A 17595-nucleotide genomic window follows, 5' to 3' on the forward strand; every position below is an offset into this window, starting at 1 on the left:
CGGAGCCCATGGGCAGGTGGTGTCTCCTGCCTCGAGGACCCACCTGAGAATTAAAGTGAGGGAGCAGGACCAGTTGCAGGGTGGGCCCAGCAGGGGCAGTGGCAGTCTGGGGGAGAAGGGCTGCCCACTGCAGGCACCTGCACGTAACTCACTCCCTGCACCATTTCCAAAGGCTCAAATCCCCAAAGCCTGAGAACCCAGCCCTGCCTCAGTTCTGTGGTTCAGCCCTGAACCTCAACATGCCAAAGCTGGCTAAGAGGTGAGGCCTGGTCTCCTGTGACCCACCTTGGCAAGGGGCCACCTCGCATGCCTCTGCTTCCTCACCGCTAAAATCAGGATGATAATGGCACCACACAGTAAGGCCTGTGGGGCAGGATTAGTGGGGATATTCCCTCTGGGGGTTCGAATGGTGCTCAAGGTCCTGGGGATAAGCAGAGAGGGATGCAGAAGGACAGTCCTTGGCTGACAAGGGCAGAGGGGCTGCCATCCTCTTCCAGCCTGCCACAGAAACATCCATCCTCACCCCACCACAGGCACTGCTGGGCAGAGGCAGAGGCCCGGCCCCCTGACCCTCACCTCGTCATAGACGCTCTCGATCTCGTTGAGCAAACTCTTGGAGCGAAGGGCCTTGGTGTCGTTCTGCTTGAAGTTCACGGCCTGATGGTCCAGAGACTTGAGGTAGGCCTTCTCATACTGCTCCCGCCAGACCTTGTTGAAGCCCTGCTGGGCCTCCCGCCACTCCTCTTCCTTGGCCTTCAGCCTACAGGGGCCAAGGGGGCTCAGCACGGGCACAGCCCAGGCGCCTCCCTGCCTGCAGCATCCCGGTGCAGGACCAGCCAAGCGTGTTCTACGCTCAGGGCAGCCAGCTCCTAGCCCGGCTGGATGAGGCAGGGCAGGGGCCAACAGCCTTGCACAATCCCCAGGCCAGTGCTATGGTCCCTCAAACACCACTGCCCCAGAACGCCATCCCTGTCCTGGTCTACGGCGCTGAGCACTCGGTGTAGCTCCTGGCTTCACCACGGGGCTCCCTGGCTCAGCTTTGAGCCCCAGGACGGAAGGGGCTGGGCCCCAAACTCCAGGGACCCCACTTCACCACCACCGGCTCACTAGCGTGGAAAGGCTCCCCAAACATGTTACTGATAAAAAGCAAGCGGTGGTATAGGACAGTCCCATTTGTGTTTTAAAACAGCTACTTTTTATGTGTACGTATGATGGCATGCATAGTAGAAAGTTCTGGAAGGACACAGACAACATTCTGCTCTCCTCTGGGGAGTGGACAGGGAGATGAAGACTGGAAAGCATGAGGCCAGCGAGGGGCCCCAGAGAACCCCTCACAACTACACCTGTGACCAACAGCACTACTGAGAGCCAGGCGGGGCAGCCGGAACCCACAGCGCACCTCTTCAGGACCACGGGGACAGCAGTGATGGGGTTTCTCTTGAGGCTCTCGATGATCTCCGGGGCCTTGTCGCCGTAAATGCGGTGGATGGCACGGCGCTGGATCACCTCTGATGTGCCCCCCAGGCAGTCATCCAGCCGGAACTTCTCCTGGTCTTCGGGTGCCATCCGGGAGAGCTTCTTCTGCACGCTTTCCAACACACGGATTGTGGCCAGGTTGGTCTCCAGGACAACATCTAACTATGAAAAGGAAGGCAGGAAGGGGTTGGCCATGGTGGAGTCAGCAGGGGCCCAGGAACAGGCCTGGGCTGGTGGAGGGGGCACCCAGACAGAGCTGACAGTAAGTCCCACATCTCTGAGGGGGTGATGGACATCAGGAAACGGCAGCCTGACGAGGGTCCTGGGACTCAGAGCCAGCATGGCTATTCCGGGGCTGGGTCCAACCCCAGCACTTAGAGGCACAGACACAGGACTCAGAGCTCCCAGGACTGAGACTCGTGGGTCCTGACACCATGTGAGTGCTCAGTAGCCAGAACACCTGTGGACCCACCTGCGGAGGTCAACAGCCCCCAGGGCCCCCTTCATGGGCATCAAAGGCACTTTACACTTGGCAGTAATAATGAGGGACTTGTGGTCTACACACCCCTGGATGACTCCGCAGGGGCACGTGCTGATGGAATGCCAGTCCCCAAAGGCTACACACTGTGTGATTCCTCTTATGTCAGAGTGACAGAAATGGTGGCGGCCGCGGTTGCCAGGGGTTAGGGATGGGGTGGGGCATGAGGGCAGCATGAGGGATCCCGGTGGGGGGGGAAGGAAATTAGTGGCTACAGCCGGCAGGTACAAACCTTCACCAGTGAGAACTGCACAGAGCTAAACACACACACACACGTGCGTAATACAACACACACTCACCACTTAGGCACACACACACTGGTACAAGTCCAGCTGGGGAGATGTAAGATTGTGGGCTAAGTCAGCATCAACATCCTGGCTATGTCTTCATGCCAGAGATTTTACAAGCTGTTACGACTGGAAAAAGGGACCTGGGATCACCCCATGTTATTTCTTACACCACATGTAAGTCTGCAATGATCTCAGTAAAAAGTTAATGAAAGAAATTGTTATTTTAATTAACTAAATTTAAATGTGTATCTTTTAAAAACAAAGACAGTACCATCACCTAGCCACCAGAGGCCACCAAGGCAGAAGAAAGGGGATTCTGGAAAGTTCCAGAACCCCAGATATTCAAAAGGAGACTGAATATCTCCTTTTGGGGGATGGGCCATCCAGAGAAGGAGCGGTTACAGAGGATCAGGATCCGTCCCAGGGTGGAGAGGAGACAAGCAGGAGAGAAGTTAGGAGAATGGGGACAGGCGCACACACTGGGCCTCCCCTCTCCTGACCAGGACCCAGGCCCAGCCAAGAGGGGCCCTGTGAAGGCAACATACGCACCTCAAAACGCTCGTCCTCACAGCGGTGCAGCTGCTCCTCGTAGGGTGTCTTCTTGGAACTGACGAAGGTGGAATCCTCCGACCAGGATGGGAAGGAGACCCAGGTATCGTTCAGCACCTGCACCAAGGGGGACGCTGAGACCAGTGTGGCAGGCCCCAGTGGCCAGAGCCGTTCACGTGCTGTCCAGCACAGAGGAGAAGACAATACAATCCCAATTCTACAAGAAATTGCCTTACCATACAGAGAGTAAAATTAAAGTGGTTTCCAGAGAATATAAAACTTCGGTAAAGTGAACAAATCATTCTATTTCAGGGTTTGGCAAGTTTTCTCTGTAAAAGGCCAGATGATCATTTATTTTAGGTTTTGTGGGCCAAAGGTCTGTTGGGACTACTCACTCAACTCTGCCTTTGCCCTTGTTTAGCAGCCACAGGCTGTGTGTCAATGAACAGGCATGACTGTGGGCCAATAGAACTTTACTTACAAACACAGGGGGTGAGCCAGATTTGCCCGTGAGCTGTAGTTTGCTGACCTCTGTGCTATACTCTAAAACCCAGCAGCCGCTCTTGAATTCTGGAAATGCATTAACAGCTTGTCTGTTAACCCTGAAAAAGTGCTCAATGGTCAAGCTAAATGGAAACACACAGAGGCAGTGAATTTGGGGCAGCCCAGGCTCATGGCAGAAATCAAGCTAACTGTAAATGATGGGGACATATGCCGAGCCCTACACCAGTGCCATGTGTCTGCAACTTGCCAAGACTACCAGTTGGGTAAGAAACCATCACTTCTGCTCAGGCATTCTGTTTCTCTATGTCCCGGCACAATCCATTATTCAGTATTTGGGGGATCAACACTCAGTCTTTTATCCAAAATACAGGGGTAACAGGTGTTTTTATGGGGCAGGGCAGGGAGCATGCACTGCATAGGCCAACGTGAGCCCATGGGAAGCGCTACCTCCTTGCAGATGGCAGTCCGCCCACTGCACTTGGGCTGCTGGTAGGTTTTAGGGAGTGCCCGGTAGCTGGATCCGATGCGCTTGCAAGATGCGTAGTCAATTTCCCGGCTTATTCCATCTCCAGACCTGTCGCTCATGGGTGGGGCGAATGACAGCTCTTTCACACCCAGGAAGGACTTGAATTGTGCAAAGAGTTCTGGAAATTTCCTTCAGAAATAGAAACAAACAGTAAGTCGGCATCCCTGGGGCTTTCTGAGAGTGATCCAGGGATTTTAGAATGGCTTCACAGACAATGGCAGTTAGAGATAATCAGAACTCAACATCTGGGAGGAGAGGCAAGAAGCGGAACGTGGTCAGACATGCCTCAAGCCCTCCAGTGTGTGAGTGAATCCCAGCCCCACCCTGCACCTCCATCACCAACCAGGCCTTGGAACACTCAGGAGGATACCCCGGACTGGCAGGAACTAGGGTCTGTGATGCTCCTTGATTGAAAAGGCTAGGCATCAGGCCAGGGATTGGCAAACTATGGACAACTTGCCTACATCGATCTTTGTAAATAAAGTTTTACTGGCACACAGTCATGTCCATTCACTTTGTATGGCCTATGGCTGCTCTGGAACACAGCAATCCCAGAGCTGAGCAGTCATACCCTGGCCTTGCTAACAGGCTGTGCCCCACATGTGAGCATTCTGTGCCAACTCGCTTCATAAGGAAAACCACAAACAGAAGAGCAGGATGGAAGATGTCAACAAAATCAGTACAGGGGAAGCCTGAGGTCACAGCAGGGATAAAAGCACATCACGAGAACACTGCAGAGGATGGTTAACCATGACACACCCAACTCCAGCCCAATGCTAAACAATTCTGTCGCCAGGTGGCAGCTCTCTGGGCTGCCGAGATCAGCAGCCCCTGGGTGGGCAACCTGGACTGAAGCTTACAATTGCAAAATGAGGCCTCAAGAAGTGAACGCTAGGACATAATGCTGAGATGAGAGCAGAGGTCCGCTGCACTCTGCCCTTTGCTGCAGAAACGCTGGACTTTCCAGTGCACGCTGCCCTATGAAACTCTCACTGCTGCCCACGTGCTGAAGGAAAATGGCCACCTGTGCCTGCTCAGCACCTTGCATTCTGTGTTCCTTCATGCTTCTCCCACAACCTCCTGACAACCCAGGAAGGAGGATGGACATCTTACAAACCAAGGAACTTCAGCTTTGCTGGCAGGAAGCAAACTACTGACTCAGACTCGGCTGGTCGTGCACCCTGCTAGGGTTCACATGCTGCGGGCCGGCTCCATAGGACCCTCCCTGGTCACAGCAGTTCACCTTCCCAACTAGGGCACCCTTTCCTCAGTCAGGCACCAGGCTCCGGGCACGGGACCCTGAGCTCTGCCGATGCACTCCACGTGGGCACATCCCAAGTCCGTGCGAAAAAGCCAGCTGTGCTTTGGCTGTGACTATGTGACACTGCCATCCCGCTCGGGGTGGTTCTTCAGAGCAGTAACACATCTTTCGCCTCCTGAGAAAGTTAACCCAAGTGAAAGGTCACCCTGATGTGTGTGCTCTCTCAGGGCGATGACCTTATTAACTCAGCCTCTGAGTATCCCAGGCCAAGAGCACGACCTCAGCACTGATCATAGGGAGAAGTGGAGGCAAGAGGCCACCATTCCAGTTCCTGCTAAGAAAACCACAATACACACAAAGTATGGGAATACTACATACTTGCTAAAAAGGATCCTGAGGTCTAAGAAATGCAGAGTTAAAAAAGAAAGGATGCTGCAGCCCAGCCTGACAGTGTGAGGCTGCTGCTGTGACTCAACAGCCACACTAGTGTCCGGAGAACAGAGGGTGAGCGAAGGGTCCAGCCATCACCATGCAGAGATCTCTTGAGAGCTTGTCTCAGAGAAAGCAAGAGGTCTGCTCTCTGGGCCTGGGCTTCCTCATCTTTAAACTGTACTGAACCACATCAAATATGTCTAAGTCTGTAAGTTTATAGGATGCCTAAAAACAAAAAAGTGCAGGGGGGGAAGCAAATGGATACCCTTTCTGTTTTGGTCCCCAGCTGGTCCTGTTGAGACAGGAACACAGTTTACTGCCTGACCCTAGGATGAAGAGAGAAATCTGGCATCCACCCCTGGCCCCCAAAAGGTGGTGAATACTCTTGTGATCTTTGTTTTCTTCCACCCCCTCATGAATGAATGAACAAACCAGCCACAGAAACAAGTCAGCGGATGCCACTTCCTTCCGTCTGATGGACGTGGTGAGTGGCGCCATGAAGACGCGGGGGCAAAGCCCACCTAAGGTGTGGGGGCACAACACAACACAGGAGCAGTGAGGCATCTGATGGGAAGCAGAGACAAGACCCATCAGGAATCCTAAACAGCAAAGCCAGCCGGGGCTGTGCATTGGTACCCCCTCGGTAACTAGTGCAGGTCACCTGCAGCAGGTGGGTGCACAAAGGGCTTTCTGCGGGCTGGTGGAGGTTTGCTTGTGGCCGTGGGCACGAGGGGGTTTGCCTAACAATGGTGCATCTGGCCATTCTTCTGGCATGTGGTTTCTGGAATCTGCATTTTATTTTATATTAGAAGAAAGAAGTTTGAAATTTTTTTCTTAATTAATAAGAAGGGGTTAAGTAAGCACTGGCCCTGGGTTGTCTTTGGGGCTACATAAGATCCTGCATATAGTCATGTACAATGTGTGATCACCCTGTCCACGATACTACATTCAGAGTCCTCCGGGTAGAGCCCACCTGGAGCTCTCCGCAACTCTGCGTGGGCGCCTTTATAATCTCCACTGCACAGCAGGGAAACCCAGGCACAGACTGGCTAAGAAAGCTGCCCAACGTGACACGGCTGGCAGGCAGGGAGTGATGCTGGCGGCTGCCAAACTCCCTCCCAGGGACGCTTGGCATGCGACTCTCTACCCTAGAACATCTCCACCCTTCTGGCAGCTGCTCTGCCCACACACCACAGCAGGACCTGCTGGACGTGGGGTGCTGACATGCTGACAGGGTTTCTCTCTGGATGGCAGTTGCATCCCTCCCGGCCATTTATGATCCTCCAGAAGGATTTTTAAAAGCACATGTCAACTGAATCTCCAGGGAATCACACTGAGTGAAGAAAGCCCGGATCTCAAAGGGTTCAGTGCTGCACGACTTCGTTTCTGGAGCACTTCTGCCATACAAGTTTTAGAGACAGAGCACAGGTTAGTGGTTGCCAAGGGTCTGAGGCCGGGGCAAGGAGGGGCATTAAAGGTCAACACAAGAATCATGTGGTTCTGAAGTGGCTCAGTGTCTTGACTGTGGTGGTAGACACACAAACCTTCACAGGAGATTAGTAATTAGAGTTACACAGACATTCTCTCTCTCTCTCTCTCTGCACTGGATATGGGGAAACCCGGATAGATTGGCGGGCTGGGTGAGTTGACATCCTGGTTGGGATCCTGACTACACACTGCTGGGAGGGCACAGATCTCAGACTCTCTCTGGTTTCTCTCTTATAACTGCCGGTGAATCTCTAATCTTCCCCATGACCATTTTAATTTAAAGACAAAAATAGGAAAAAGCACATATCATTTTTTAAAGAATGATAACCAAAAGAGGGGTGCAGGGAGTTTATAGGAACACAACCTAAGTGGGGGGCCTGGGAAAGGGTCACTCACCCTAGGAACGGGCTGACAAGCTGGAGAAGCTCAGAGCCGGACACGAGCTCCTGGTTGAAGAGCGCGATGCAGCGGAGGAAATTCTCGTAGACCTCCTGGCTCTGCAGCAGCCGGCGCACCTACAGGGGGAGCCGGTTGGAGGCCTTTGGGGGCCAGGCCTGACCCATTCTGCTCTGCCATTTTATTAGTTCAGGCAGTGCTAGGTGACTGGCTGAACTAATGACTGGCTGTGGTCTGCAGGGCAATGCTCCATGCAGCGATTCGCAGCTTCAACGGCTAGCACACAAGGCCACGTTGCAGCCTCAGGGTGTGACCCTGGGTGGGAGGCCCCAGGAGCGCCGCTGGTGCACCGTGGCCACGTGGCTTCAGAGGGGCAGCTGTGTGTCCCAGACCTGTTTTGGGAACCGAGGCCTGCCCTCGTCACCTGCTCTGCTGACCCCTGCCCAGAGGGCTCTAGCCCCATGGCCCACCTTGTCAAAGAAGGAGAACTCCTGCAGGGCACCGTACTTGCCCACAGCAGCGATGGACAGGTCTTTGGTACCACGGAGTTTCATTTTCTTCTGTGGTGAGAAATCACATGATGAATGCTCTATGCGCCCCACGGACGGCCCCTTTCACCTTTGTTAGAATCTTGTTAGAGTCATGGCATTGCCGATACCGGGCTCTCTTACCGGAACTGTCACAAGCTGCTGGCTGAGTCTGCCCGGGACCCCCACAGATGAACTCAGGACCACCCAACTCAGCCTCTGTGACCGAGTGAAGGATGCAGGTCACAAGACCACTCCACCGACAGCCTGGGGCCTACCTCTAGGCAGTTTAGGCTTTTGATAACAGGTAGGGGCACCAGAAAGTCGAGATATCAAGGGAGAAGTGCGCCTGGTCACAGTTTCAGAAACTTCCCCCTCTGCTTGTTTTGTCCTGTGGGATGTGACCGGAAGGGGACAGTACTGGGGGGATCCTAGAGAAGCCCGTTTTAAATCTCTGTGAAGATTTTATTTCTACACTGGCCTTAGGCTGGAACTTGACGGAACTCCCAAGATGTGAGGGATGTTACTCTACAGCTGAAACCATCTCCCAAGAGCCACAAGAATCATGGACACAGGAACCAGCCTGAAGGGCCCCACTGGCCAAATCTGAGATGGTTTGGACATGAAGACAAACAAGGACAGTCACAGATTACAACCCTGAGTCCATGTCAATACAGGTAACCAAATGAAGGGGATGAAGAGAAAACTCTTCCTCACAGTAGAAAGCCAACTAGCAAATGCATGAGGAATGATGGAACTAGATAGAAAATCACCATCACAGGTGATGCGTGCCACTGGAGCTGGATCTCAGCCTGGCACCCCTGAGCAGACAATGTGCATTGCCCAACCTGCACAACTGTACAGGGCATCCCTGCCTAGGAAAGAGTCGTGATGGTGAAAAATGGAGTGGATTCAATAGCGCGCCCTGTCTCTCCAGGAGAAAGGAACACTCCTCCTCACAACAAGTGTGAGAGCCAAGAGAAGGGGGTGGACAACCACCTTGATGGTGAGCTGACTTCCCAAAGGCCCACAGCCCGTGAATTTCAAGCCAGACCAGGGACCAGACTCAACCGCCTGCCCCAGGCCTGCCGCTGGGGCCCCTGTAGGCTGCCACCCGGGTCATCTACAGAGAAGGCCAGTTGCTGGGCACCCACATGTGTGGATGGCTATGCATGGCTGGCAGCTACCTTGGCTGGTGCAGACACGGGGCGGAGGAGTGAGGGCCGAGTGCGCTTTTTACTGTGTTCCAGACTCTTCTCGTGCTCACTCTTCTGGACACTGTTCATTTCACATGGCCCGTTTCCTGTGAACTGAGGACACAAGTACAGGAGGTGGTCAGAGCTGCAGGTACATTGCCGGGCCTTCTGCTCAGGCTGTGTTCCCCAGTAAGTGCTAGCTGCCAGGGGCCCTGTCCTCCTGGGAGGGGGCTCATGCACTTGAGATGCTCACACTTTCTGGGAGAAAGACCATGCACCCTTGTCATCACAGTCCAGCACCCATGAAGCTGGCAGAAGACACAAAGAAGGCCACGACAAGGGGTGGGTCCCAGCAGGTGGGGAAGAGCCAGGGGGTGTGGACACCAGGGTCGGTACCAATATGCTGCGCGCATCCAGCCAACCACAAACAGGGGGGGTCTGACTACATGTTCACACACACCCCAGAAAGGAACAGCGGTTCGGGCAAAGGGACTGGTGTGTGCAAAGCCCCAACAGCTGATAGCTGCCAGGTCACAGCCCCGGGGAGCTCCCAGCCAAGCTGGTGTTCTTTACTGTAAATGAAAAAACACATCTTGGGGAGTGTCATTACACAATGAGGGGCTCTCCTCTGGTCCTCCCACGCTCCACGCTGGCCAGCAATCGACAGGTCAGGACACTTGTCCCGGGTGGGTATCTACAGGGTGTGGACAATAATTACAAGGAATAGTTCTAGAAGTACCTATTCAGGATTTACATCTATGTGAATGTGCCAGAAAGCCAGAGGGTGGGGGAAGGCAGGCAGACCTCAGCTTTCTGCAGGATGTGGGCAGGGCCAGGGAGGCACATGAGAGTCACCCCACCAAGGGACCTGGACACATGCTGTTAGCCCTAAGCGTGGGCCGGGGAACAGGTTGTGGTGCATCCAAGCAAAACAGCCAGCAGCTACCAGAAACGAGCAAGCTCTGGCTCGCTCTGGGTCTCTGGGTCTTCAGGGTCCCTGCTAGGAACAGACATATCTGACACACTGTTGCAGGAAAAAGAAAACAAACCCTAGCAGTAGAATAAACAGGATGCCAACTCGTTTTTTTAAAGGATAAACATTTGTTTGCATATGCAAAGGAAATTTCTAGAAAGATACGTAATATAAGAGCCTTGTGAGTGCTCAACTCTGAGGGTAATGGCTGGGAAACAGCCAAGGAAAGCAAAGTTCACTCTTCATACTTGTTATCTTTACTAATGCTTGATTTTTCTTACAAGCACATACGATTTTTATAATAATGATAAAGGCAAAACCTGTCCCTTCGGAGTTAAACTTCTTTGGAGAACAGTTATGTGAAGATGCAAAGTTACTCCAAGAACTTGAAGTGGAAAAATTCTCATCTTTTGACAGATGCTAGAATAGGAAGAGGTGGCCACTGACACTATGTGCTGGGCAAGGACAGGGGGCCTGAAGGGGAAAGCCAACCGCTCCCCCAGCTGCAAGGCAAGCTTTCCCCTAACACTGCAGACAGTTCTTACTTTTTAGTTGAATGTCCTAATTTGTGAACGGTTGTGCTATAGACCCCTGAAGACCAATCAGCTGGGGGCTGGCATATTCACCACCACGCTCGCCCTGTTTCTGGTAAAGTTCTATTGGCACACAGCCACACCCATTAGTTGACATATCATACGTGGCCCTTTCCTGCTCCGAGACTGCCTGGCCGGAAAGCCTAAGATGCTTACTTACTATCAGGGCTTGACAGAAAATTTGTCCTCCCCTGGCTAGGCCAAATGGTTGAGTTTACTTAGGACAATATCAAGTTTCATGTTCAGTTTCTTTTTCCTGCAGTTTTAATAGAAATCCAAAAACTGTTATGAAGGATCATGAATATTAGGATCTATTTATATAATAGATTGTATATGGGCATTTTTAGTAAGAAATGGACTCATTTTTTTTAAATGTACAAGATAGGTCTCATTACCCAATATAAACTAAAACACTTGGCTGAACTGATAACAAATTCCAATTACAGAAACCGTGGGCAGGTGCTTTTCTGAGTGAAATGCTTTTCTTTCTAGGGCCAGCTCTGTCAGTGTCCAAAATCTGCAAATGCTGAGTCATGTCCACAATGTGGCTGCAATCACGGCCACCGGGGGAGGAGAGGTTCTACTCACTGCCCACCTGACACACCAAGATGAAAACTCAGGGGACTTAGGTAAGGCAGCCCTCACTGCAAAACTGCAGAGCTTGGGAGGGCAACGTGGGCTGCCAGTTTCATGAGCCGCCAAGTGTTGGCTGTGGATCACTCCCCACAGCTCTAGCAGACAGGGCTCCCCACCCACTTTAATGACCCCCAGCAAAGGCCGGTGCCCATGCAGCCTCGGCCAGGCACTTCACTAAGCAATCTCTAAGGAATCTCCAGCTTCCTAGAGATTCCTAGGAGAGAGATGCCCCAATGACCACTTCCCAGAGCTGAGGCTAGGGGAAGTGACTGTCAGGCTCCTGCAGCGGGGTGACAAGGCAACACAGACTAGGCAGAGTCCTGAGCCCTTGCCCCAGGTTCTGCCCCCACCACCTAACGTCAGGATGGGGCTGCTCTCTCAAGCCTCCCCGGGGTGTGGACAAAGGGCAGGTCCCTGACCCCGTGAATTCCACCCAGACAGGGAGAGCTAGCCCAGGATTTGGCCAGGCCTGTCTTCCCTGAGGCCAAGCGGGTGGGCTGCCGTGCCCCTGTGGTTGGCCCCAGGACTGCTCAGTGCTGATGTTAATGGCTCTGGAAAGGCCAGCTGGGAATGCCACTGGGCACCCATGCCCCTGTGGGGAGGAGCCACTAGCGCCAAGGTTAGAGCTGGGATGCAAGTCCCAGATCCGAGAGGATTCTCAAAGATAATTCACCAGGAGTATGTGGGGGTGAGATGCAGCTGCAAGGTGGGTGACAGCATGCAGCTCAAGCTATCAAGTGCCCGCGGCCTCAGGCTGCACCAACACAGGCAGACTGTGCACTGCGAGGGAGGTGGTGAGCCCCTGAAGCCAATGTTATGAGGGCCTCTGAGGAGCAGAGGAGGAAGACGAGAGTGATGCAAAGGTCGGTGTTTGGGAAAAAGGGGAAAAGAACAAGCAGGGGCGTGAACTCCAGAGCAATAGAGAGCGCCCACAGAGGCCTCGGAGAAGGAAGCTGGTTGTGAGGGTGGGGCCGTGAGGAGCTGGGCTATACTGAGAGGCCCGGTGCGGACACCCTTGGTGGGGTGAGCTCCCCTTCAGGGCTGCATCCAGGCACTCCCGCAGGGCCTCCTGCAGGCCAGGCACGGGAGACTGGGCCCAGGGACACAGAGGAGAGGCCCTGCCCACTGGGAGGATGTTCTGGGGGGATGCTGGCACCAGGAGGAGTTAACCAAGTGGGTATGGGAAGAGACTCTATGCCTGCTTCTCCTACCAGCCGCCCTTACTTGTTCCAGAGCACTGGGCACCTGCTGGGCCCCTTTGTGGAGCACCTGAAGGCCAATGGCTCAACAAGTACCCACCTTAGCAGGAGGGCCAGTCATCTCGCTGTGAGAGAGGAACCCAGGCCCAGCTGGTGATGCAACTGGTTCAAGCCTGCCTGCAGTGCCCAAGGAGGCGGAGCAAGCACTGCAGCTGTGTGCTCCTGGGGTTCCGCCCAGGCCCCCGTCCTGCCCTCCTCCCCCACCCCCACTGTATCTTCATCCAGAAGCAGCACCCCGGAGACTGGGAGCTCTTGTGTGCTCACACCCAAAGTCCTCATCCATGACAAACAGGAAGAATGGGAAGAGGAAAGAGGAAATGGGTCTGATCAGATTAAAGATGGCAGAACAGGAAGGCAAGACAGAAACCTCCTCACAAAAACACATAAAAGAAGAAAATATAGCAAAGCACCTAGACCTGACAACAACCTGAAGACCACAGGGCAGACACCTGCCCCTGAGGCGGAGGGAGGCCCACTCAGGGAGGGGCAAGGCGGCAGCACTGAGACGGGACCCCAGCCCTCCTGCAGCACCAGCCCACAGGCAGGAGGAAGGGGAATGGGGCGGGGAGCAGGTAGGTGCCCAGGAGCACTGCACCCCTGGCCCTGGAGCTCTGCTCTGGGAGCACTGGGTTCTGGTGACTAGTGGGGGCTGGACACCAGGGCTGAAAAACTCTGAGAGGCGGAGCCCCCAGCCAGTGTGCAAGGCAGGCACACTCGCTCCGCCAGTCCTGAGACCCAAAGCAGAGCTGTTGGTCTGAAACACTTGCAAGCAGTGGGAGGGGACCCGAGGGGTGAGGGTCTGACAGAGCTCTCTCCTCAGGAGAAAGGGCGGGGGGAGGATACCTCCCCAGCCCTCCCTCAGCCCAACAGGTCAGGAACTCTCAGGAGCCCCAGACGCTCCCCCTTGCTGGCAACACCGCCCCGAGACACCTCCCTGTGCACTGCTGGGAACCAACCCACTTGGCCCAGAGGCAGCAACAGACTTTGCTGCCTGAGGCAGATGGACACTCTCCCAGCTTCCTTGGCTCCAACTCAGCCCAACCAGAGAGGTGCCTGGAGGAGCCACCCCCAAGAGCTTCTTCCTCCCTGTGGGTGCCCAAACCACCTGGGGCTGGTGCTATGTGACCAGCTGGGGCACAATGGCCTGCCCACCCCATTAACCCTGCAGCCCTGCCATTGTTGCAGGCCAGGCAGAGGGAGTCCCCTCCCACAGCAAGCTCAGCAGAGATTCCTGAGCTAAGCAGAAGGCAACGGCTCAAGCAAACTGCCCACCCAGACTGAGACCATTACAGAAGCCAGAAAGGCGCCCCACCCATGGCATGCCAACAACTGGGGTCCCCACAAAATAGAACCAGGCACTAGAGAATAACGAATCTTCAGCTTCTGGGCACCACAGCACACCTTCTTCATAAAGCTGTAACTCTTAGACCAGAAAGCATAGCAGAAATATCTAATACAATGGAACAAAGACAGAATCCCTGAACAAATGAGCAGACAGGAATTTGATCCAATCAAAACTACAAGACAGAGAACCCCAGGAAGAGGGCTAAATGAAACAGAGATCACCAATCTTCTTGATAAAGATTTCAAAATAAAAGTAAAAAGCATGTTCAGATACTCAAGAGCTCAGGGAGGACTTCAACAAAAAGTAAACCTGAAGAAGAGCCACTCAGAGCTGAAGAACACAGTATCTGAAATGAAACATACAATGGAGGGATTTAAAAGTAGATTAGATAATGCAGAGGCAACAGTAAATGAAACAGAAATTAGACAACAGGAAAACAAAGAAGCTGAGGACCAGAGAGAAAAAAGGATCTCTAGGACTGAAAGAATGATGAGAGTTATGTAACCAATCCAAACGAAACAATATTCACATAATAGGGGTACCAGAAGGAGAAGAGAAAGACAAAGGGATAGAAAGTCTCTTAACAGAAATAATTCTTGAAAACTTTCCCAATTTGGGAAAGGAAATAGACACTCAGGTCATGGAAGCACAGAGATCCCCTAACAAAAGGAACCTCAGCAGGACAACACCAAGACATAATAATTAAAATGGCAAAGATCAAGGATAAGGAGAGAGTGTTGAAAGCAGCCAGACAGAAAATAGATCACTTATAAAGGAAACCCCATCAGGCTGTCAGCAGACTTCTCAGCAGAACTCTTCAGGCCAGAAGGGAATGGCAGGATATATTTAATGTACTGAAACAGAAAAACCTCCAACCAAGAATCTGCTGTCCAGCAAGATTATTAAATTTGAAGCAGGTATTAGACAATTTCCAGATAAACAAAAGTTAAAGGAATTCACCAACACTAAGCCAGTCTTACATGATATGTTAAAGGGCTTGCTCTAGACAGAAATGACCCTATAGCTAAATAGCTCTCACCAGTGAAAATAAACCCACAGTAAAGGTAAACAGACCAATTAATTACCAAGCAAGTATGAAATTAAAACAAAAGCAGCAAAATCAACTATACACAAAATCAGTCAAGGGATAAACAAAAAGTGCAAATTATGATATCTAATACAAAAAATGAGGAGGAGGAAGAAAAAGGGGAAAGGAAAGTACCTTTAGATTGTGTTTGAACTAGAGTAATCAACAATTTAAGATAGACTATTATATAATAAAGATGCTATCCTTGAACCTTTGGTAACCACAAAACTAAAGCCTACAATAAATACAAACAAAAATAAAAAATTTTAAAAAGAGAGAGAAATCCAATTACAACACTAAAGAAAACCATCAATAACAAGAGAAGAATAAAAGAGAGGAAGAAAGGAACAGAGAAGAGCTGTAAAAAACAGCAGAAAACAATAAAATAACACTAAGTGCATATCTATAAATAAACCCCTTAAATGTAAATGAACTGAATGCACCAATCATAGAGTGGCAGAATGGATAAGGAAACAAGACCCATCTATATGCTGCCTACAAGAAACTCATTTCAAACCCAAAGACATACACAGACTAAAAGTGAAGGAAGGAAAAAGATATTACATGCAAATAATACAGAGAAAAAAGCAGGAGTAGCAGTACTTATATAAGACAGAATTGATTTCAAAAGAAAGTAACAAGAGACAAAGAAGGGCATTACATAGTGATAAAGGGATCAGTACCACAAGAGGATCTAACTATTATAAATATCTATGCACTCAATATAGAAGCACCTAAATATGTAAAACAAATACTAACAGAATTATAGGAGGAAATATATTACAACACATTTATTTTCAGAGACTTTAATACACCATTCACATTAATAGATCAAGCAGACAGAATAAGGAAACAGAGGCGCCGAACAATACATTAGATGAATGGACTTAACGGGTATCTTAACAGAACACTCCCATCCAAAAGCAGCAGGATACACATTTTTCTCAAGTGTATATGGAACGTACTCCAGAATAGATCACATACTAGGCCACAAGAAGAGCCTCAATAAATTCAAAAAGACTGAAATTGTATCAAGCAGCTTCTCAGACCACAATGGTATAAAACTAGAAATAAATTACACAAAGAAAACAAAAAAAGTTGCAAACACACGGAGGCTAAACAACATGATTCTAAATATCAATGGATCAATGAACAAATTAAAACAAAAATTAAGCAAAACATGAAGACAAATGAAAAGAAAAAAAGCCCCAAATCTGTGGGAGGTGGCAAAGGCAGTTATAAGAGGAAAAGTACACAGCAATACAGGCTTACCTCAAGAAACAAGAACAATCCCAAAAAGCAGTCTAAAAATCACAATTAAATAATCTAGAAAGAGAATAAATGAAACCCAAAGTCAGTAGAAAGAGGAACATAATAGAGATCAGAACATAAATAAAAGAATGAAATGACAGAAAAAAATCAATGAAACCAAGAACAAGTGCTTTGAGAAAATAAAACATAAACCCCTCACCAGACTTATCAAGACAAAAAGAGAGTCTACACACATAAACAGAATCAGAAATGAAGGAATAAGCACAGCAGATGCCTCAGAAAAACAAAGAATTATTAGAGAATACTATGAAAAATTATATATCAATAAATTGGACAACTTAGAAGAAATGGATAACTTCCTAGAAAAATACAACTTTCCAAGATTGACCCAAAAAGAAACAGAGAATCTGAAAAGACCAATTACCAGCAATGAAATCAAATTGGTAATCAAAAAGCTCCCCAAGAACAAAATTCCAGGTCCAGATAGCTTCACAGCTGAATTCTACCAAACATTAAAAAAGCTAATATCCAGCCTTCTTAAAGCATTCCAAAAAGTAGAGGAGGAGGAATACTTCAACTCATTCTATGAGACCAGCATCACTCTAATACCAAAACCAGACAAACACACCAAAAAAAAAAAGAAAATCAGACCAATATCCCTGATGAACATAGATGTAAAAATCCTCAATGAAATATTAGCAAACCAAATCCAAAAATACATCAAAAAGATCTTCCATCATGACCAAGTGGGGTTTATTCCAGGGATACAAGTAGGGGTACAATATTGGTAAATCAATCAATATGATAAACCACATCAACAAAATGGATAAAAATCACATGATTTTCTATCTCAATAGATACTGCAAAAGCATCTGACAAAATTCAATATCCATTCAAGATAAAAACTCTCAACAAAATGGGTATAGAGGGTGTCAACTACCCCCTGCCTCTGACCTGCAGATTTGGAGGGAACGTGACGGAATGCTGAGGATCTGAAGGGCCAGCCAGGGCACTCAAGGCATCACAGCACAAGAATAATGCCGAATAGGCACTTCTCGTACTTACTGAGCAAATGAACTTAAAACATCTCAAGAATTCTGAGTAGGGGGTTCAACACATGGCCAACACACAATCATTATCTGACCTTGAGTCTAGCCCTAGGGCATGACACTCCTCAAGGACACCGAAACCATGTGAGGGTGGTCATGAGTTGTAGGAACTGCTTTGGCTTTAATCATTCTGTTTTT

The 17595-nt window shown here is 50.3% G+C and overlaps 1 protein-coding gene across 5 annotated transcripts in view; it reads right to left on the reverse strand.

Moving 5' to 3' along the window:
* LOC118917581 (paired amphipathic helix protein Sin3b) overlaps window positions 1-17595 on the reverse strand; it is a 45576-nt gene that overhangs the window by 10700 nt on the left and 17281 nt on the right. For 3 of the 5 annotated variants that reach the window (XM_057490062.1, XM_057490060.1, XM_057490059.1), the window contains 8 exons: window positions 9794-9877; window positions 9175-9297; window positions 7931-8020; window positions 7461-7579; window positions 3805-4012; window positions 2854-2970; window positions 1400-1638; window positions 577-760 (listed from right to left, as the gene is read on the reverse strand). In XM_057490062.1, the coding sequence (XP_057346045.1) occupies window positions 577-760; window positions 1400-1638; window positions 2854-2970; window positions 3805-4012; window positions 7461-7579; window positions 7931-8020; window positions 9175-9297; window positions 9794-9877 (1164 nt within the window). The remainder of the gene's footprint in view (window positions 1-576; window positions 761-1399; window positions 1639-2853; window positions 2971-3804; window positions 4013-7460; window positions 7580-7930; window positions 8021-9174; window positions 9298-9793; window positions 9878-17595) is intronic. The other 2 variants (XM_057490063.1, XM_057490061.1) reach the window with 1 other exon arrangement.

Source organism: Manis pentadactyla, chromosome 12 (genome assembly GCF_030020395.1).
Source record: "Manis pentadactyla isolate mManPen7 chromosome 12, mManPen7.hap1, whole genome shotgun sequence".
Lineage (NCBI taxonomy): Eukaryota > Metazoa > Chordata > Mammalia > Pholidota > Manidae > Manis > Manis pentadactyla.